Raw genomic sequence first — 22,060 nt, 5'->3', positions numbered from 1 at the left:
GGCGGAAAAACAGTTAAGGGGTGAAATACACCCTCAAAGTTCACCCACAAAAACATTTTTTTCAAATAACTTTTCTTTTAGTTAATATTTTTTAGTTATGTAACGAAACTGCACGTTACCAATTCTTTTAAAGGTGGGCAAGTGAGGCGCACTCGCTCATAGCAATCGGGGAGGGAAAAAAAGGGTCAAGAAATGATATTGAAATCGCACTTCAAAAACCATTAAATAAGTTTACCGAATTATTATTAACACAAACTTTACAAACCTTATACACTAACGAACACAACGAAGTTATTAACATACGAGGGTGGTACGATAAGTACTTAGCCTACAAAAGAAAAACGAAAATTTTGGAAATGTGGCGTTTTATTTTTCAACATAGTCTCCTTTTAGTTCAATACACTTGGCCCAGCGATGGTTCAACTTGTTTAACTCGTCTGAAAAATACGTTTCCTCGAGGTCTAAAAAGTAGGCTTCCGTGGCAGCAATTACCTCCTCATTCGACTCAAATTTCTGCCCGACGAGTGACTTTTCAAGTTTGGAAACAAAAAGAAGTCGCACGGGGCTAAATCTGGAGAATATGGTGGATGGGGCAGCAGTTCGTAGCCTAATTCGACCATTTTGGCCATGGCGACGGCGGAGGTGTGAGCCGGTGCGTTGTCATGTTGGAAGAGCACTTTTTTCTTCGCCAAATGGGGCCGTTTTTTCTGCAATTCGACGTCGAATCGGCCCAATAATTCGGCATAGTACAGCTTGTGACCGCTTTGCCCCTCTCCAGGTAGTCGATGTAGATCACACCTTGTGAATCCCAGAAAACGATGGCCATCACCTTTCCGGCTGATGGGGCAGTCTTCGCGTTCTTCGGAGCACTTTCGCCGGGTAAAGTCCACTGTTTTGACTGTTCCTTGGTCTCTGGTATATACTAGTGGATCCATGTTTCGTCGACTGTCACGAAACGACGCAGAAACTCCTTCGGATTGCGCTTAAACAGCGTCAGACATTGCTCTGAAGTTGTCTCACGGTTGCGCTTGTTGTCCGGAGTGAGCAAACGCGGGACCCATCGCGCCGACAGCTTTCTCATGCCCAAAATTTCATGCAGGACATGACCCACGCGGTCTTTTGAGATGCCTACGATCTTAGCTATCTCGCGTACCTTCAATCGTCGATCTGCCAATACGATATCGTGAATTTTTGTCACGTTATCCTCCGTGGTAGCCGTTTTCGGAGCACCTGGACGTGGCTCTTCAAAAATCGACGTGCGACCACGTTGAAACTCGTTAAACCAATTTTTGACGGTTGCTATCGAAGGAGAAGAGTCACCGTACACAGCATCCAAGCGCTTTTTGATTTCGCTGCGCGATTTCCCTTCCAAAAACAAGAATCGAATCACCGACCGATACTGCTCTTTTTCCATTTTTCAAAAATCAACGGGCACACTTGCTTTCACACGCTCTCAAAAATAAACTACAACTTCGATCCGGCTGAAATCTTGACAGTAACCATCGAGAAGGTTGTACTACGTGATAGAATATTTCTTTTGCGAGAGTGGCGCCATCGGGCGGTGAGGCTAAGTACTTGTCGGACCACCCTAGTATACCACATATAAAAGAAACGGAAGAACAAAAAAGCTAAAATTATCTGCTTTTATAAAGCATTAGTGATACATGAGAGGTGACTGCCTTAGCGACAAACCGACTTATTCTAGTTACACTAAGTACACCCGCCCGGCGAAAGATCGCCTTGACGGTTCGCTACCTTAACAATAATACGCTGGCCGTATAATTACAAGCAGGTAGCCGGCGCACTAACGCCTTGCAACCTATTTAACTTTTACACCCTCGCTGTGCCACCAAAGAGAGAGAAAAAATACAAAGGGGTCCTTAACCTTGATTATTACAGGCCAAACGTCGATGGAAACAGGCTGCCGTACGGATGGTTGTCACTCAGACGGATATCGAAAACAGCTTCGCGTGGCCAAGGTGATGGCGACAATACTTTGATGATCGCTGTTGCTCTCTCTTTTCCTTGACTCTCGTCAATCGGCTGTTGCACTCGTCACAAAACTGTTACTCTTTTTCTCTCTCGTTAAACTGTTGAACTGCCTCTCTGCGCTTGACCGTAATCGGCAGCGACCTTCCACTTTCCCTTTATATCTTCCCAACTTGCTCTTCTCATTAGGCGACTCAAGCGCTAATTGGTTACGCGTCACACGCGTGCTTAAACCTGCGTGGGGCACGCGCGCCCCTCTCTCTCTCTCTTTTTATCATCTTTATGTTGTTCATTTAAACGGCTTCGGGCCGGCTCTAACTCGCTCGGCAATCTTCGTCGGTTGAAAACAAAAACCATACATTAGGCGCATTTTTAAACGCCACCGTGCCTTGCCGAGAGAGGGGGAAATGGGGAAAAATACTGACGAGAACAAGCACAATGCTCGTTCTCGTAAAACATAGTGGGTAGTAATCCTTATAAAAAGTAAAACTAATTCTGGTATGTTTGACTTTCGAGGGATGCAACCCCTATTTTTAATACACAAAAAATTGAAAATTTTTCTGTTTTTTTTTTTTTTTTTATTCACTCTCAATCAACTTCACAATCTGTGTATATGAAGACAATAAGTAAATTTTTATAACTGTATGATTAATTTACATAGATACAGAAGATTACTCCAGTGAGTATTCTTACTAGTTCATAACATTATCGAGAGACATTGTTCAATATTCTATTTAAACTTTCATTATTTTATGTTTCTTAAGACTGGTGTTTTTGACGGAAAATTTGAGAAGTTTGCTGATAAGTTCGTTTGAGTTGTTTTGAAGTCTAGTATTGTATTTTGTGTAGAAATTTTTAACTACTTCTTTTACTGTTAGAATCTTTAGATCATTTTTACTGATTTCGTTTAGGACAAACCAAGGCGCAAATACAATATTACGAAGTACTTTCGATTGGAATCTTTCTAGAATTTCAACGTTCGAATTTGAAAAAGCACCCCATAATTGAACGCCGTAGGTCCATACTGGTTTGCGTATAGCTGTGTATAGTTAAAGTTTGTTTTCGATTGTCACCTCTGATTTTTCTCCTATGAGCCAGTACATTTACTTTCATTTTAATCCTAAGTTTTCTTTCTGTAAATATTTGCTCTTTCCATGTTAATCTTCAATCCAAGTGTATACCTAGACATTTTGCCTATTCGATTTGAGGAATGTATTTGTCATTTAATTTAATAGGTGGACAGGTGTCTTTCCGAAGAGTAAATGTAGTATGTATTGATTTGCTCTCGTTTACTACTATTCTCCACGAGTTAAGCCAGCAATGTAAATGTTGATTTATATATTCCTGTAATATTTCTGTTAAAATTGCTTTGTCGTCAGAATAAGTTGCTGTTATAATGCTTGGGAATATTGGTAGGTCCGACGTGTATAGCAGATATAGTGTTGGGTCTAAAACACTTCCCTGTGGCACTCCTAATTTTATTGCTTGACGTTGAGATATCTTATCATTTATTTTAACTTGGAATAACCTGTTATGGAGATATGTTTTTAATAACTCATAGTGATGTTCAGTAAACATTCCCTTGAGTTTATACAGAAGCCCAATGTACCAGACTTTGTTAAACGCCTGGGCGATATCGAGAAATATGCCAGTGCAGTACTGTTTGTCTTCGATGGCTTTTCTCGCAACGTTAACAATTCTGTTAACTTGTTCGATCGTTGAGTGATTGCATCTAAATTCGAACTGATGATCTGGTATAAGTTTTTTATTAACAATAATTGGGCTAATTCTAGTTAGAATTGATTATTCGAAGACTTTTGCGAGTATTGGTAATAGACTGATTGGTTTACTATATAACACTATATATATATATGATAGTATATGTAACAAGTAACAAGTGTCGTTTCTTTACCGGGTTTAGGTATTAATATAATCTCTGCTATTTTTCATTGAACGGGAAAATAGCAAAGGCGGAAACATGCATTTAAAACTATTGTTATATATCTTATTGCTATTAGGGGTAGTTTTTTGATCATTTTCCCTGTAATTTTATCATATTCGGCAGTTATTTTGCAATTGATATTGTAAATTATTTGTAATACTTCCTTCAATTTTACTGTTTTTATTGGTATGTCATCTTGAATATCTGAGTTGTCTGATAGAATTTTTTCTTCTTGTTCAGTGATTAATCTTTGATGAGGTTTAAAGACTGAGTATAGACGTTTTTCGAACATTTTTGTTTTTTCCTCGTCATATCTGGCCTAATTACCACAGTTTTTTCTAATAGGTGGTATAAATGAGGTTGGTCTCTTAAATCGTTTAGTTACTTTCCATAATGAGTAATCCATTATTTCTGATAGGCTGTGAGCTTTTAGACTATTTTGCATTTGTTTATTTTTGTCTTCGTATAACATTTTCTTCAAATCTTTAATTGCTATGTTTAGTTTCTTTTTGTTTTGAGCCGATCTTGTTATTTGGTACCTTTTTCTGAGTGATCTCTTATCTTTTATTTTTTTAGCAATATTTTTCGGTATGATTTGATGTATTTTTTTACTATTTGCAGTAGTGGAGTACTTACAAATAGCTTCAGTTAGGATTGACTTTAAAGTTGTAATACTGCTTTCTATGTCAGTAGCTGTTTTAAGTGGAACATTGCATGTTAAGCGTTTCTCAATAAAGAGAGTGTATTTATTCCAGTCAGTTATTGTGAATTTGTTTTTATTTTGATTTACTTGCGAGTGTAGAGTAATTGATACTGGACAGTGATCTGATGTTAAGTCTAAGTATGAAGATGTTTCAAAATATTTTTTGTATATACCTTTTACTATTGCGATGTCAATTAAGTCCGGTAACTTGTTGATATCAGTTGGCCAGTATGTTGGTTCACTGGTTGATATTGGAAAACAGTTGTTTTTTTGAATAGCATCGTAAAGTATTTTGCCTCTATATGTAGGAGTTGATGATCTGGATCCTCACCACGAGTGCATCGCATTGTAGTGACCTCCAGCAATAAAGCGATTTCCTAATGTTTTGAAGAAGTCTGCCCAGTCTTCTTTTGTTATTGCTTTATTGGGAGGACAGTATACAGCTGATATTGTTATTTATGATGATACTATTTGCTTGAAGATAAATTTGACTTGAGTGTGCGTGAACAAAATGTTTTATTTTCGTTTTAGTTAATATCGCTATTCTTCCATGGGCTTTGTTGAGTGGGTGATTTATGTTATGTACAGTGTAATTTGGAATATGTAGATTTTTCAGATCCACCGTTTTACGAGATACCTCGAATGCCTGCTAATAAGGTCCATATTAACGAAAATATATTACCAACTCTATCAAAAACAACCAAGGAAGTAGAAATGGCTGAAGATTTAACAGAACAATTATGTATTGAAACTTTTGAATCGATAAATAGCAAGGAATAAGTAATAACCTCAAACAAACAGGTACGAGAGTGGTCCGATAAGTACCGAGCCTACAAAAGAAAAACGAAAATTTTAGAAAAGTTGCGTTTTATTTTTCAACATAGTCTCCTTTTAGTTCGATACATCTGGTTCAGCGATGCTCCAACTTCTTTAACCCATCTGAAAAATACGTTCCCTCGAGGTTTGCAAAGTAGGCCTCCGTGGCGGCGACTACCTCCTTATTCTACTCAAATTTCTGCTCGTCGAGCGACTTTTTCAAGTTTGGAAACAAAAAGAAGTCGCACGGGGCTAAATCTGGAGAATATGGTGGATGGGGCAGCAGTTCGTAACCTAATTCGACCAATTTGGCCATGGCGACGGCGGAGGTGTGAGATAGTGCATTGTCACGGTGGAAGAGCACTTTTTTCTTGGCCAAATGGAGCCGATTTTTCTGCAATTCGACGTAGAATCGGCCCAATAATTCGGCATAGTATGGCCCTGTGACCGTTTTACCCGTTTCCAGGTAGTCGATGTAGATCACACCTTGTGAAAATAAGAAAACAGTGGCCTTCACATGTCAGGCCGATGGGGCAGTCTTCGCCTTTTTCAGAGCACTTTTGTCGGATAAAGTCCACTGTTTCGACTGTTCCTTGGTCTCTGGTGTATACCAGTGGATCCATGTTTTGTCGACGGTCACGAAACGACGCAGAAACTCCTTCGGATTGCGCTTAAACAGCGTGAGACACTGCTCTGAAGTTGTCTCACGGTTGCGCTTGTTGTCCGGAGTGAGCAAACGCGGCATCCATCGCGCCGACAGCTTTTTCATGCCCAAAATTTCATGAAAGACATGATCCACGCCGTATTTTGAAATGCCTAGGATCTTAGCTATCTCGTGCACCTTCAATTGTCGATCTGCCAATACGAGATCGAATTTTTGTCACGTTATCCTCCGTGGTAGCCGTTTTCGAAGCACCTGGGCGTGGTTCATCAAAAACTGACGTGCGCCACGTTGAAACTCATTAAACCAATTTTTTACGGTCGCCATCGAAGGAGAAGAGTCATCGTATACAGCATCCAAGCGTGATCCCTTTCCCAATTCCCTTCCAAAAACAAGAATCGAATCACTGACCGAGACTGCTCTTTTTCCATTTTTCTAACACGCCCGCTTCCACACGCGATCACAACAGAACTATAAGTCCGATTCGACTGAAATTTTGACAGTAACCATCGACAAGATTGTACTACATGGTAATATATTTCTCTTGCGAGCACGGCGCCATCGGGTGGTGAGGCTAAGTACTTATCGTACCACTCTCGTATGTTTGTTGTTAAAGGAGTCCACTGGCTAGTTGCAGTTTTTGTCATAGTATTAATGATTAGCATTTAATATAAGCTTAATAACGCGAAGAAATTTTTAATTCTGCGGATTATATCGTAGGGAACGTCGCCTGTAGTACTAGACCAGGTGCGTGTAATAAAAGTTCTCCTAGTGTGACTAGAGTAGTTCGTCGATTGTAAAATGTTAATTATCTAGGATTAGAAAAGGAAAAAAAGGAAAATGGGTAATTAGAAAAGATAAGTGCTAAAACAAACGGAGAAGTAGAAATTCGTTAATCTATATGAAACAGCAGAGCAAGTAATTTGAATTAGATCAGTGAGAAAGATATACGCTAAATTTGTGAGCAGCAAGTTGATAAGTGAAAGAGATAATTGCCACGATTTTCTCTTTAACGAAGAAGGTGTTGTGCAACGAGACCCTCTAGGATTGTTCGAGACTAGTAAAAATTTCTGCAAAACACCTGACCCTTTCCATATTTATCGCTGAGGAGATCGCCGCTGGCTAAACGAAACCATTAGTTAATGTGGGTATAAAATACAACTGTTCCAGTCGACCGATAGTTATGAGAGGATTGGGAAACTCCTATACACCAACTCAGTGGAGATCCGAAAACTATTCGAAAAAGGTGCAATGAGGATAGGTTACCACCTGTTAGGTCCAGTAATACTCGGACTCATAGTGGTGCAACAACGAGCCAGAGGAAGACGCTTCGTGTTAAGAAGTAATAACGAGCTTTTGAAACATCCAGAGTACACCACAGTACCGAAAAGAAGTATATACCGGAATCAAGAAGAGTGGACGATAGAAAGGGAGCACTGGAACCAAGATTCACTTTACTGTCGGTCTCAAACAGTCACAGAACGTACTAATACATTCATTCTGCATGTGTTCAAGATCGACTACGGGAGTTTTAATCAGGAAGGTCAAATCGCCTTTGGATACTGCGCCGTATGCCAGGTGCCGTTACTGGCACTACGTGAGTGTCGTTATCCGAAAGTGTTTTATTTAAGTAATGAATATCAAGACGTGTTAGTTCGGCTTATAACGTGCACTTTTGCGGAATATCGAAAATCGCTGGAAAATGTACGTGTTTCATCAAGGTGGTATCGAGTTAATTGAGGCAAGGAGTAGAGAGGTGGACGAGTTATACTGAGAAAACGGTAGCTATTAGGTAGATATATAGTAAATAAAAATTTATATATATACATATTAACTATTATTTTCACTTAAATTGCTGTGGATTCCTTATTAATTAATTAATTGCTGCAACTAACCGATAAGGCTCCTGCGAAAACAGTTGTCGAAGGCAGGACTAAACTGAACGCATGGTTCTTGAATAAATTAGCTAGTCATATAAAGTTATCTAGTAACAGAAAAGGACTGAAATTAAAATTTTTATAGCGAGATTAATGATTAACTTCCTGGTATGAAAGGTGAGCTAGAATAAAAAGGGAGCTAGTTGTCCGTAAGACGTTGTTGTGTCAACTAGCTCATTCGTCAATAGAAGTGCAGGTCACAGTTCAACATGTTTGTGCGGAAGATTTTACAAAAGTTAGAATTGACCCTCGGAGAAGAGCACGAATTCGTCATCACTGAAGAAGGAATATTAAGTGATCCATTAAATTTATAGTCATAGCCCTGAAACCGATGAAAGTGTAATTTTGTCGGAGATGTGTCGGCGTCGTATTGTGATATGGCTGAACAGCGAAGCAGTTATGATGGGATGGCCGTTCAGAATAGGAAGCCTGGCAAACAAAGTAAAGTTTTGGGTCAGATGTGCTATGAAAATTGTGCGAACTATCGAAGAGCATCGGAACTTTCTGCCCGAATGATGGGCTATGATCTTCTCCTGCCGTTAGCTCCTGGAACAGAAGTACGAAATAAACACCTGAGGATCTATATGAAAAGATGGAAGTTGAGACAAGAAAACGATCAATAACAGCATGTAGAGTTTGTTTCACGACCGCATGAAAGAAGCACTCGAGTGGAGAAACAGAAGTGGCTGGATTATATGGTATTATAAGACGAGGGAGAAGTTGGCCGTGGAATCGTTGTATACAATGCACTCGTCCCTTACCAGTGCGGCGTTTGTGCAAGCTGTGTATCCTGAAGTACTTAAGCCATGGCTCCAAGGATATCTTTTTGATTAGCTGGGATTGCTGGTCGACCACGTATCAATATGTTCTGCAAGGCGGAGAGAAATGCCGTACGTGCAAGCGCGACAACATCGGAGAAAAGATCTTCCAGCGAAAATTGAACGTTGTGTGGAGGGGAAGTTTTCTATCCTTCGAGGAATAGATACTATTTAAGGACGTGATAAGTGATGTTTGTGGATCGTTTTTTTTTTTGTGTGCAAGTTAAATAAAAAAAAATATATATATATGTATGCGTATTAACCTTCATGTTAAATGGATATATGCGTAGTAAAATCGCTGTATGTGAATTATAAGTGTATATGGATTGTCAAGTAATTATTAGAGGTATGTCAATAGATCATTGTTTAATAGTATTGTGTCGGAAAGCGTTTCAAATAAAATTTGTAACACATTATACAACGAATAATAATGAGTGCAACTTGGGAGCGCCCTGCGTCGCTATTCTTCAGGGGCGGGCGTATGACGTCGGGAACAGATCAGGCGATATAAAAGCGGGAAATTAAAAATTTTATAGAGGGGTAATTCCTTCAATCAGAATAATGTATAATTAAAGCTTGACCTTGTTCTTGGTGATGCGCGCTCCCCTTATGGGTGTAACTCTTTATGTGTTAATTTTAGGTGTTTTGCTCTATAAAAGAGGTGTGAGAGCGCCTATTGAAAGGACTTAGTACTACACTCTGGAAGACTCCGGAAGTCTCTGTATCGCTTGTTCTGATTAATAAATATTTACAGTAAAATATCACTTGTCACTTATTTTAAATTAGAAAAGGTCTTGCGCCTACTTAATACAGCTACAATCCATCCCTGGATTCTACAGTACGAGTTATATAACAAATCAACCTACAGGTAAATCTATTTATATTAATCGTTACTTTTTCTAGTCGCCGCCTTAGTTTTATTGCCAGCCTGCTCTTGCTTAGTCTCATATCCGTGGTAAAGCGCTTACGCGTTAACCGAAAAGAGACAGTCGCGATTGAGTAATTATTGTCAATCCGCGACCGTTGCCTGAGACGTAATATAAATAAGATTGATACAAAAAGTGTATAAAAAATTGTAGTAAATAGTAAAAAAATATCAAATCAAATATAAGTATCATTTTTAAATTAAGACTGTTACAAAAGTATTCTTTAAATTTTTCACTTTGACAAAATTTTTTTTTTGCAATATTCATTCTTTACCGTATGTTCAAGCTTTTTCTTTCACATGAATACAGTAAAGGATAACAATGAAATCTGTAACTACTACGCAACTAAGTTACACAATACTAATTATGATTTCTATTTTTAATTGGAAGAAACTTATAAATATTATTTACAGCTCTAATAGAACTAAAAGTTATTGACCATATTGGGACAAATTGCACTAAATATTAGAAAAAATTGTACTAGTCCTTGATCTACAACTTATCACTTTATCACTTAATATACAGAAGAACTTAAACATAATGTAATCCCTACTAAGAATTTTAACATCAGCTCTGATGTAAGAACCATCGCTAGATCCCGTAGGATATTTTCATCCCCTATTTCTTATACTTGAACATATTTTCATTCAAGATGCAACGTAAGAAATATATAAAAATGACTCGTATTCGATTCTCATGAAAGATCTGATGTATGAAACTATCCTCGCATATGATCTAACGTATTCGAATGGATAATGAAGTTTCATAGTTTCGATAAAGAAAGTTTATTAACATTTGTAATTTAACTCGTAAAACCGATGGCTTGTAATTATCTGAAAGGCTTCACATGTTAAATTGTAAATCTTAATGAAATTTTTCTCGGAGACTGTGCCTCTAATAAAAAAAATTATAAAAACACTTTTGACTCAAAATTTCGTGCTCTTTAAGAATTCAAGGTCAAAAGTAGGGGTTCATATTTAAAAAAACCAAGTTGACCTTGAGATGCCCTTGAAAATCATTTCCAAGGTCAAATTAAAGGTCACCGCTGAAATCCTTGACTGATTTACTGAAATTTTGTATGTTTTATATTTTCTGAAAATGTGTTTTTGAAAAACTACAAGGGGTGGACGGGTGGTCTTGGACACCCTATAAATTAAATTATTTATTTTAGTAATATATCAGTTTGTTGTAAATTGGAAATAATAATAGCTAGATTATATGGATGTATAAACAATTTATTTTTTCATACGCTTGCCTATTATTTCTATAGATTCAACCTGCGCAATCTATATTTGAACGGATGTGTCAGAATTAGAATTAGTATAAAAGTGTTAGAATCGTTCTGTGACCTTAAATTAATTTAATGTAATTATATGAAACTTATGCGGAGAATTTCAAGCGGCGTTTAAAATGGAGCCAGATTTACAAACTATATTTTCAATAGAATATTATTATTTAACGCGAGTAAAACGTGAAAATATAGAATTCCTGATTATAAATTAATGAGAAGAATATAAAAATTGGAAATAAACATAAACAATAAGTAACACACAACTCAATTGATGATCGAAACTTTGACCTCATCAAAAACCTCGTATCTTCAAACACAAATATATCTTCCACACATATGTTTAAGTTAGTTCATATATACTCACGTGTGTATGTGTGTATTATAAAATGATATGTTACTAAATAGTTGATAAATTATAATAGTACATTACGATACAAGTGTGGGAAACTAGATTCCTGTCTTGTGTAACATTTACGCCCGAGCAAAGCGAGGGTGAAAAAACATAGGAGACGAGAAACTCATTCCTGAACATGTGTCGTACCGTATTTTTTGATACGACGTGTGGAAAATACGATTTTCAACAGTCGTTTTTCGCCAACCGTGTGGAAAAGACGTACTTTGGGGATAAAGTGTCAAAAATGTTTTAATTTACTTCGCATAATGAAGCGTGCTATAACCGAATATAATCATATTTCTTATTAAACAAGATTCGGGTATTTGAAGAATACGTAATTGTTACTTATTTTTTAGAATCTAATATTTTACGAAAGCAGCTTAGTAGTGCTCCAGCGAAACCGGTTTACAGCAAAGACATTTCATCGTGAATTTGGTAGTATAGTTTAAAGTATGTTTGAGATCCTTTTAAACAGTATATCCAAATTTTTTCGGAATCATTGTTTAAATTAATGTTTTCGAAGTCATATTTGATTCATCTGTATATTTTGAATTAATGAACCATGAATTTTCTCCATTTCACATCTATAAGAATTTCTTTAGCTTACTCGACTAAATTATTTAACAAAAACACATAGTAGAGCACGGTTTAGCACTCTATAATGATATTATAACAATTGCTTTATAACAGACACATTAAAATGTTTGTTAAATTTGTCCAATTACACGGAAAAAACTTTTACGAAATTTACTAATCTTATGGTACATGGTGATTTTTATAGATTTTAGAATATTTAAATTTTTTATATTTTCAAAATATATTATAGTATAACAATATATTCACTTTGTTAACTACACAAGCAAACTTTAGGTCAAGTTATTTGGTTAACCAAAATGTTTACAAAAACCGACTATGTATCGTAAGTTTAGAAATTTAGATCGAATGTTGTTTTTGTTGTATATGGATACATTTCAAAACGGTACTGAAACAATAAGAACTCAATTGTGTTAACTCAGTTTCCATAAATATTGGATTTAGCCAGCAAAATGGTGGCCATTGAAATATATATTTTATTTCAATGGCCACCATTTTGCATGGTCGCCATTGAAATAAAATATATATTTTAATTTGTAATGATAAATTTTAAGACTGGTTATAGTTAAAACGTTTCACTTTAAATTTGAAATAAAAACAATTTTTACTAGACCTAAGAGACAACACGGCTTTGAAAAATGAAAAAGAAAATTAAAATATTTTACTATGTTGAACTACTATCTCTTAATTTTATCCAAGACACACGAGTAAAATGAAAAAATGCAGGAAAATAAAGGAATAAAAGAAAAATCTTTTTTTTTTCAGAAAGCGTAGAAATGTTAAAATAGAAAAACTAATTCTTTGATGCAAATAAAGTAGTTAAATGAATTGGAAAAGTGTGGCCGTGTTGCCACGGTTATTGTTAGTCACAGCATCCGAACACGGAGTCAGAAGATGTTTAGGCGAGCTTAAAAAGCGGTGCTGTTGTGGACCTGGCGAGTATGACTGAGGGCCGAAGGTTGTTGTGCTCCAATTTGTGTAAGAAAGTCTTCTCTACTGCCAACCGGCATCGCTTGCTCTGGCTGTACTGCTGAGTAATCTGGCTCCATGTCGTAGTCCGGTTCGAGTGCTGGATTCACTCGCCCGTTTGATTCGTCCTTGCTGCCGTAAAGCCTACCGGCACCAGCTGCCAGAACTGCCATTTGTTCACCCTATAACATTTAAAATTAAATAAATTCGATTCTTCTGTTATGTTAATTATTAATTGCTTTTATATTTTTACTTATGTATGTCTATTATCAATATTTTTTTATGTTCATTAGTTACTAAAAATACCTCTGCTGGGTCAGGGCCGACCCGTTCGACATCTTCAGGAATATTAACAACGCAATGGAAGTAATCATAGCCTGGAGCAAGTCTGCCACTCAGGAAGAGCACCTGTGTAGCGTAGGAAACGCCAATGAGAGTGACAAGAGAAATGAGCATGGCCATAGTTCGGAAAGGAAACATCTGTATTCCATTTTTCTCGTCATAGCCGGGATAGTGAATGAGGGCAGGTAAGCCCATTATTGGTTCACCACCACTTATGCGTACAATAAATGCTATTACATAAGCTGAAAGGCTGCCATAAGTGTTGCAGTAGGGTTTGAAATGCACGACCATCAACAGCTGCGGGAACAGGATCACATATACAAGGTCTGAGCACATAGACCATAACCCGTAAATTGAGGGGATGGTTAGAGCCATTATTGTGCTCAAAACTCCTACTACCCCTATGCCCGTGCGCATCACCCAGATTATTTCCATTTCCGAAGCCTAACATCAATAAAAACTTTATTAGTAGTAGAAAACCAAAAATATATTCAATAAAGATCTTTGCTGAAGCCCACCTACTACAACTTACCCTTTGGCGAAATATCAGTTTATATACATTTCTGGCGAACATTGAGCTTGCCGAGAGGATGCTGCTGTCCGCTGATGACATCACAGCTGCTGATACGGCTCCCAGACCAAAAAATGAAACGAAGTCTGGTGTAAGGTACTGCAGAACCATTGGTAAAATCATGCTTGTCTCCTTTTCTGTTAATGGATAAGGACCCTTGTAACCTGTTTCGTTCCACGCTGCAACATTCATTATTGATAAACGAGCGTTAACATTACTGTTTATTTATGATGGCAATAGAGTACATTAAAATTAAAGATGTATCCATATGTCAGTTATAATATACCAGTGAATATTATGAAAATTAAATTCTTCTTATAGTCATTGATAACACTTGTGTTTTAAAAAAAGTCAATAAGCTTATCTTAGTAAAATGAAGTTTTTAAATCATTCATATAAAATTATTTATTTAAATAATAAAGGAGACCTATAGAGATGAGATTTTTTCACGCATCTAAATAAAAAAAAATTTCAGTTAACCTCTTTGTGAGTATATTTATTCTATTGAATGTAAAAATTTGAACTAATAAATGGTTAATAACACAGAAAAAATATATTGTATAGAATAAGCTTAAAGGTGCAGGCTCTTAATTTTTTAATTTTATTAGTCCGTGTATTTTTGTCTAACCGAAATTAATTTAGTTCTCTATCATTCATGCTTACGACAATCTTTTTTACTTATAAACATGCTGGTTTTAACAAAAACGATAACCTTGCATTTTGATGTATTTTATCAAATTGTGATATTTCAAGACTTATGGAGGTTAAAGTATAAGCAAATTATTGGTTCCCAGGAAGAACTGGTGATACTTTGGTGTTAGGGTTTACGACATAAAGGTTTTCTACTAATATTATATATATTTTGATTAATTGAATGTAAGAAATAAACAAATCAGATCAAGATTAAGAATTCAAGCTAACCACTAACGTCTAATACACGCGCTTTATAACTCAAAAGGCACACTCATTCATAATCATACAATTCGTTGATTTACACGCATAATTGATTAATTAAAGGATGTGTCCAAATTTGGACATTTTTCAGTCAGAACGTACTAAAAATCCCGTAAAAATCGTCGTCATTGAAATATACCATATTATAAACTACATAAACTCATGCTCTATATCGCTATTTCATAATTATTAATTAACAAATTGAAATTGATGTCGATAAGATATCTTAAATTATTTATATAACTAAGCAAGTTGGAATTGACACAACAAATGAGTTCTTATGAACACAGGATTAACAGTCAACGCTTACAATAAATAAAACGTCTGCTGATTGACCATGCTGATTGGTGATTACTCCTTCTATGAACGATATTGTCTTAAACTGGGCGTTGCCTGATGTTTTTGAATTTATGCAAGTCTTCTTACTTTTTCGCACGATTACCTAACCTTTGCTTTATGAACTACCTATATAGAGATGCGCAAATATATATGTATATTACACGAGTATGTGAGTGCTCAACAGAGGTGGAAACGCGCTAATTCCAAATTTAGAAAGCGCTGGTTTTAGAATCCTATATAAAAAAGAAGATGGACTGGAAAGTATCGCATTTTATTCATGATGTGATTAGCTGAGAGATGGTTATGTGGTATGGCGCATCAAGTACAGGCATATATGACTGTCGTTGATGTGATTAGGCACGCGAAATAAGTCTGAAAAAATAAGATATTACGTTTTAGGATTATGTTAAATATTCATCATTACTAACCAATAATATTATTTTGTCATCTGTAAAAATCTTAAAATTATTGACGCTATAGTAATAGTAATAAAAAATAATGTATAATAATTATCCTGGAAAATTATAGATGGGAAGATCGTTAAAATAACAGTTTTCATTGTAATAAATTGTGAAGTTCAATAACATGAAATATAACTGTTTTTTAAATGAACTAATTTTCCAATTGCAGACTGTAATTGACTAATAACATAAATATATGTATTAATATTAAGCAAAATATTAAGTAATTAGTCAAATAATTATTTTGTACGAAAACGATAAATTAATTTGAATTTTTAACTATAAAATCTTTGCAAACAATCAATTTTAAGTAAGTTTATTCATTTCGTCTTAACCGTAAAAGGTCAACTAAAGTTTGCTGTTTATAATATCAAGTTATGAATAAGATTACCCACAATAAATATCTTTGAAAGTAATATTATTTGACAATTATTTCTATATTTATATATTTTAAAATTTGAAATAACTTTCTTACTTCTCCCAAACACAAGTTGATTACTTATTTATTTAATATTCAAAGTTGACAGTTACGACATTTTTAAATTATATAAATATACAGGGTGTCCTATTTTAACTTTCGGATGAAGATTACTCGGAGATTTCATGGGTATCGGAAAAAATGTTTCAGATGAATATTTCTCAACTTCGAGGGGGCAGTATTATGGTGACCTTTTCGTGACCTTGAAGGCCATTTTTAAGGTCATTTCAAGGTTAAATTCATTTTTTTAAATGACAACCCCTATTTTTGACACCGGATTCAGAAAGAGCGGAAAATTTTACGTCTAAAACGGTATTTCAAAATTTTTTTCATGACCTTGAGAAGGTCGATTTAAGGTCAATTACTTGATAAACTGGCTACGGGTGATTTTTTTTTAATATTTAAGATATCGGAAAATGACCTTTACAAAATTTGTACATAACAGAGTCGAGCCCCTGAGGGTATCAACAACTTTGACCTTGAACTTCATCTTCAAGGTCATTTCAAGGCCAAGGTCTTTTAATATTACTAAACTAATATTATAAAATTATAAATTTTACTGTGGGACTATTTAACCTTTTAAGGTAAATTATTATTGGTTTATTTTATTTGCGTGAAAATTCTTCAAATCATAATGCTATCACTTAGGTTCTTATTGCATAAAACGATCTTTTTAATTTCTGATTTCGTAATTGGAAAAGTTGGATGGGTAGAAAAAAATAAATGTTGATAGAGATTTTAGAATAAGGTAACTTTATTAAATTTACAGTAATTTTGGTTTCTTAAAAAACTTAAAATTACGATAACGATTTCATTTAACGAATAATGATAATTATTTACCTAAACAATATTTTCCAAATCGACAAAAAAACTTTCAATTAGAATGAAATGAACTAATAATATTTGAAAAATTTAATTACATAAGATGCTCAAATGGTCCTCCATTGTTCGCCAAGCAAATTTTCAGTCTGCGTCGATCACAGGCCAACAAAATTAGACAAAGGTTCAGAACCAGAGACCGGACATAATATATTCGAAGGATTTTGATGCGCTGAATCCAAATCCGAGCTCAGAATTGCGCCAGCACGTCAGGATTTTGAGATATCCTAACCTAAAAGTGCGAAAATCACGTATTTTGACTACATTCGGTACTTTATAACATTGTGAATAAATTTTTTCACGCAAAACTAATAACGGCATCTGAAAGAGCAACTCTTGGCCTACAAAATGCACTAAAGATTTTTGTTTTTATGTCTTTTGGTAATGTAGATATCGTCGTTTGAAATTTAACACCTATGAATTTGTTTATACTGCGACACACCAGACCAGACCAGAGTAACCAGACATAGTACGCCCGAAGGATTTTAGTACGTCAGAATTTTGAGATATCCTAACCTAAAAGTGCGAAAATCAAGTTTTTTTGGCTATATACGGTACCTTATAACATTGCGAATAATTTTTTTCGTGCAAAATTGACTACGGCATCTAAAAAGCAATTATTATCGTACAAAAGCACTAACAATCTTTAGTTTATGTCTTCTTTTATCGTCAATTGAAATGTACTACTTATCAATTGGTTTATACGGCAACGCAATGAATTTCGACTATTATAACTCAAATCCCTGATCTTGGAGCATTGTAACCTGCGGGGCAATAAGCCTTGCCCACTTAACCCTAAATCCCTTAACCCCGAGCCCTGTGACCTTCGATGCAACAATCCCCGTCCCCTTAGCCCCAAATATTTTAACCCAAGAAGGTTATAACAAGCGCGGCAATAAAACCTGCCAACTTAACCCCGAATTTCTTCACCTCGGAATCCTGTAACCTGCGATACAATAGCCCTGGATTCCTTGTGGCGCAAATTACTGGGATTTGCGTAACGGCATCGAGGGTTATAACGTCACAGGTTTCAGGGCTACAGGGTTAACGGATTTAAGGTTAAGGGGGCAGTTAAAGGTTAAGCGGTCGGGGGTTTTTGGGTTAACGGATTTAGGGTTATGACCACGCAGATTATAGCCTTCTAGAATATCTCGGAATACTGACGTGCTGGCGCAATTCTAAGCTGGGATTTGGATTTAGCGCATCGAAATTCTTCGGGTGCGTTATGTATAGTTTTTGGTTCTGAAGTTTGTCGGCCTGTGACAGACAAACAAATATTAGAATTAAAAATTTTAATAATTTGTTTAAATAAATTTAAATGTACAAATCTGACATCAAACTCGTGACTAGTAACCCCCAAAACCATGGAAATGTGGTGCAGCTTGCAAAAATATTCTATTATACAGGAATTTGTTTAAAGAAATTTTTGAAATAAAATACATTTTGCAAATCTGATATCAGATACGATCAGCGGAATCAAAAACCGTGAAATCTTTCATTCGTTTTTGAAATTCTGTAGATAGATGATGTAGAATATTACGTAACTTGAAATGTATGATTGTATGCTGAAGCTGAGATAGGTGAAAGCTGAGATAACTTATTTTGTGACATGCTAATCCTTCCGTGTTAGAGATCACGTTTGAGTGGTGGGCTAACGGTTGAATTTCCTGTAAATGCTATTATCTTATTTTCTTCTACTTTATTTATTATAAGAATATTTATCATAAGAACATTTTTTATCCTCTTTGTTATTTATTATAAGAAAAATGAGTTCCAGATGCCCTTGTGCAAGAGAAATTGATACATTTTGTTATGTTTATGGGAAGTTTGAAACAACTTCTTATCAACGATCGATTAATGATTCAATCAAAACTCTATATATGAAATGTTATAAGGTTGCGATCGACAATTTAGATAAGACATGGGTACCATCTTCAATTTGTAATTCTTGCAACTTGCTATGTTGAAGTAGGATGATAATAGCAGCAATATGACTGTTATTGAACCGACCATCTGGCGTGAGCCCAAGGACCATGAAACTGATTGTTACTTCTGCTTATGTAATACAGCGGGTTTCAATAAACAAAATTCAAATAAAATCATCTACCCTGCGGTAGCGAGTGTAACACCAGCCAAAGTAGGAAAAGTAAGTAAACCCGGAAAAGAAGTTGGTTCGGCAAAAGTTGAACTGATGGATATTGATACAACTAAAGATGTCTCTTTTGAAGATAGTTCTGATGACGAGAGTCCTAAGCTTTTTAACCAAAGTTCGTTAAATGATTTTATTCGAGACCTCAATCTTCCAAAGGATAAAGCTAAACTCTGTGCTTTAAGACTCTAAGAAAGGAAGCTATTATTACCTGGAACAAAAGTGTCAATTTACAGAAACCGAGAAGAGGCGTTTATAAAGTACTTTACAATGGAGGATGTGATGGTGTACTGTAATAACATCGAAGAATTGGTTAACTTGTATATCCAAGATTTGTACAAGCCAGAAAACTGGCGTCTCTTCATTGGTTCTTCTACACAAAGTCTCAAAGCTGTGTTACTACACAACGGAAATAAGTATGCGGCACTTCAACTGCACTAAAAGAATCATACAATAGTTTTTAATTTCTACTGGAAAAAATAAATTACAAGACTCACAATTGGCTTTTTTGTGGTGACTTTAAGATGATAAATCTTATAGTTGGCTTGCAATCGGGAAATACCAAATTTCCGTGTTTCCTCTGCCTTTGGGACAGCCGTGCAAGAGATAAGCATTGGGTAACAAAAAAATGGCCCACAAAATCAAAATGGAAAATAGGTTCTCATAATGTCGCCTACGTAGGTCTTGTTGATAGAGAGAGAGAGTATTACTGCCACCACTTCACATCAAATTAGGTTTAATGAAACAGTTTGTGAAAGCCTTGAATAAAGAAGATAAATGTTTCAATCATTTGAAAGCCACATTTCCGAAATTGAGTGATACAAAAATTAAGGAAGGCATTTTCGTTGGGCCTGATATACGAAAACTCATGAAAGATGATACATTTATCGAAACCATGACTCTCGTTGAAAAGAATGCTTGGTTGAGCTTCAAAGATGTTACAGAAAAATTTTTAGGCAATAAACGAGACCCGCAGTTTGAAACTATTGTGTCCAACATGTTACAGAATTTCCGAAAAATGGGTTGTCTAATGAACCTTAAAATACATTTCCTTCATTATCATTTGGACTATTTCCCAGAAAATCTTGGAGCATATAGTGAGGAGATGGGTGAACGATTTCACCAAGACTTTAAACAAAAGAAACAACACTACCAAGGAAGGTGGGACGAAAAAATAATGGCCGACTACTGCTGGTCATTGAAAAGAGATGATAATAACCCTACTAGTCACAAACGTAAATCTCTTCAACGATCGTTTGAAATGAAGCGCCAACGTTTTCACAAAAAGAAAGCATAACATCACAGAATTGGCGGTTATAGGTTTAAGAATATACATTCTAAAGATTGTCAGCTTCTTAGTGTAACCTCTCTAACTACATTAGAGCTTAGGTTGAAATGCTATGGATTACAGTCCACTTAAATTAATTTGTCCTGTGCTGGACCTTCATTGTTCACTGCATTTAGTTTAACCTGTTGTGAATTTAGCGCTCGCAGATCATAGTGAAAGTAAGTTCACCTGTACTGGTCTAGAGCTTGAAGGTTACTGCGCACATAGGTTATACTGTCGTGGATTCTAGTTTGCAAGTTATATCGTACTCAATGTACCTGTTGCGGATTATAGCGCGCTTAAATTAACCTGTAGCAGGTTATAGCCTATTTAGGTTTACTTGCCGTGATTTTGAGCTTGCAGGTTATAGCGCACTTAAGTTAATTATTGAAATTAGTAAAATGGTAGACCTTTATATGCCAGTGTAAGTTTTTCCTACTACTGAAGATAGCAAAAAAAAATCAAGATTCTTCATACTCCAGTATAAATCAATTGATGAATGGCACATTTCAATTGACGATATCTCTGCTGGAAAAAGACATAAAAAAATCGGTAATGCATTTTGTCGGCCAATAGTTGCTCTTTTAGATGGCGTTGTCAGTTTTGCATGAAAAAATTTATTCACAATGTCATAAGGTACCGTATATAGCCAAAAAAACTTGATTTTCGCACTTTTAGGTTAGGATATTTCAAAATCCTGACGTACTATCGCAATTCTGAGCTCGGATTTGGATTCAGCGCACTAAAATCCTTTGGGTGTACTATGTCTAGTCACTCGTTCTGTAGTGTCGCAGTATAAACAAATTCATAGGTGTTAAATTTCAAACGATGATATCTCCATTACCAAAAGACATAAAAACAAAAATCGGTAATGCATTTTGTCGGCCAATAGTTGCTCTTTTAGAAGGCGTTGTCAGTTTTGCATGAAAAAATTATTCGCAATGTCATAAGGTACCGTATATAGCCAAAAAAACTTGACGTTCGCACTTTTAGGTTAGGATATCTCAAAATCCTGACGTACTAGCGCAATTCTGTGCTCGGATTTGGATTCAGCGCACTAAAATCCTTTGGGTGTACTATGTCTAGTCACTCGTTCTGTAGTGTCGCATTATAAACAAATTCATAGGTGTTAAATTTCAAACGATGATATCTCCATTACCAAAAGACATAAAAACAAAAATCGGTAGTGCATTTTGTAGACCAAGAGTTGTTCTTTCAGATGCCGTTGTCAGTTTTGCATGAAAAAATTTATTCACAATGTCATAAGGTACCGTATATAGCCAAAAAAACTTGACTTTCGCACTTTTAGGTTAGGATATTTCAAAATCCTGACGTACTAGCGCAATTCTGAGCTCGGATTTGGATTCAGCGCACTAAAATCCTTTGGGTGTACTATGTCTAGTCACTCATTCTGTAGTGTCGCAGTATAAACAAATTCATAGGTGTTAAATTTCAAACGATGATATCTCCATTTCCAAAAGACATAAAAACAAAAATCGGTAGTGCATTTTGTAGACCAA

The 22,060-nt window shown here is 35.7% G+C and overlaps 1 protein-coding gene across 7 annotated transcripts in view; it reads right to left on the bottom strand.

Moving 5' to 3' along the window:
• Nucleotides 1-11,149: 11,149 nt before the first annotated feature.
• Nucleotides 11,150-22,060, bottom strand: part of LOC131663269 (high-affinity choline transporter 1) — a 410,533-nt gene continuing 399,622 nt past the window's right edge. For 4 of the 7 annotated variants that reach the window (XM_058933576.1, XM_058933575.1, XM_058933577.1 and 1 more), the window contains 3 exons: nucleotides 13,915-14,132; nucleotides 13,347-13,826; nucleotides 11,154-13,222 (listed from right to left, as the gene is read on the bottom strand). In XM_058933576.1, coding sequence (XP_058789559.1) covers nucleotides 12,980-13,222; nucleotides 13,347-13,826; nucleotides 13,915-14,132 — 941 coding nt within the window. In that variant the 3' untranslated portion in view covers nucleotides 11,154-12,979. Of the gene's footprint in view, nucleotides 13,223-13,346; nucleotides 13,827-13,914; nucleotides 14,133-22,060 lie in introns of all 7 variants that reach the window. The other 3 variants (XM_058933580.1, XM_058933581.1, XM_058933582.1) reach the window with 1 other exon arrangement.

The sequence above is a fragment of the Phymastichus coffea genome, unplaced genomic scaffold (genome assembly GCF_024137745.1).
Source record: "Phymastichus coffea isolate CEN01 unplaced genomic scaffold, Cenicafe_Pcof_1.1 PCOF00032, whole genome shotgun sequence".
Taxonomy (NCBI): domain Eukaryota; kingdom Metazoa; phylum Arthropoda; class Insecta; order Hymenoptera; family Eulophidae; genus Phymastichus; species Phymastichus coffea.
Note: the sequence above shows the minus strand (reverse complement) of the source record. Positions and strands in the feature narration are given on the sequence as shown.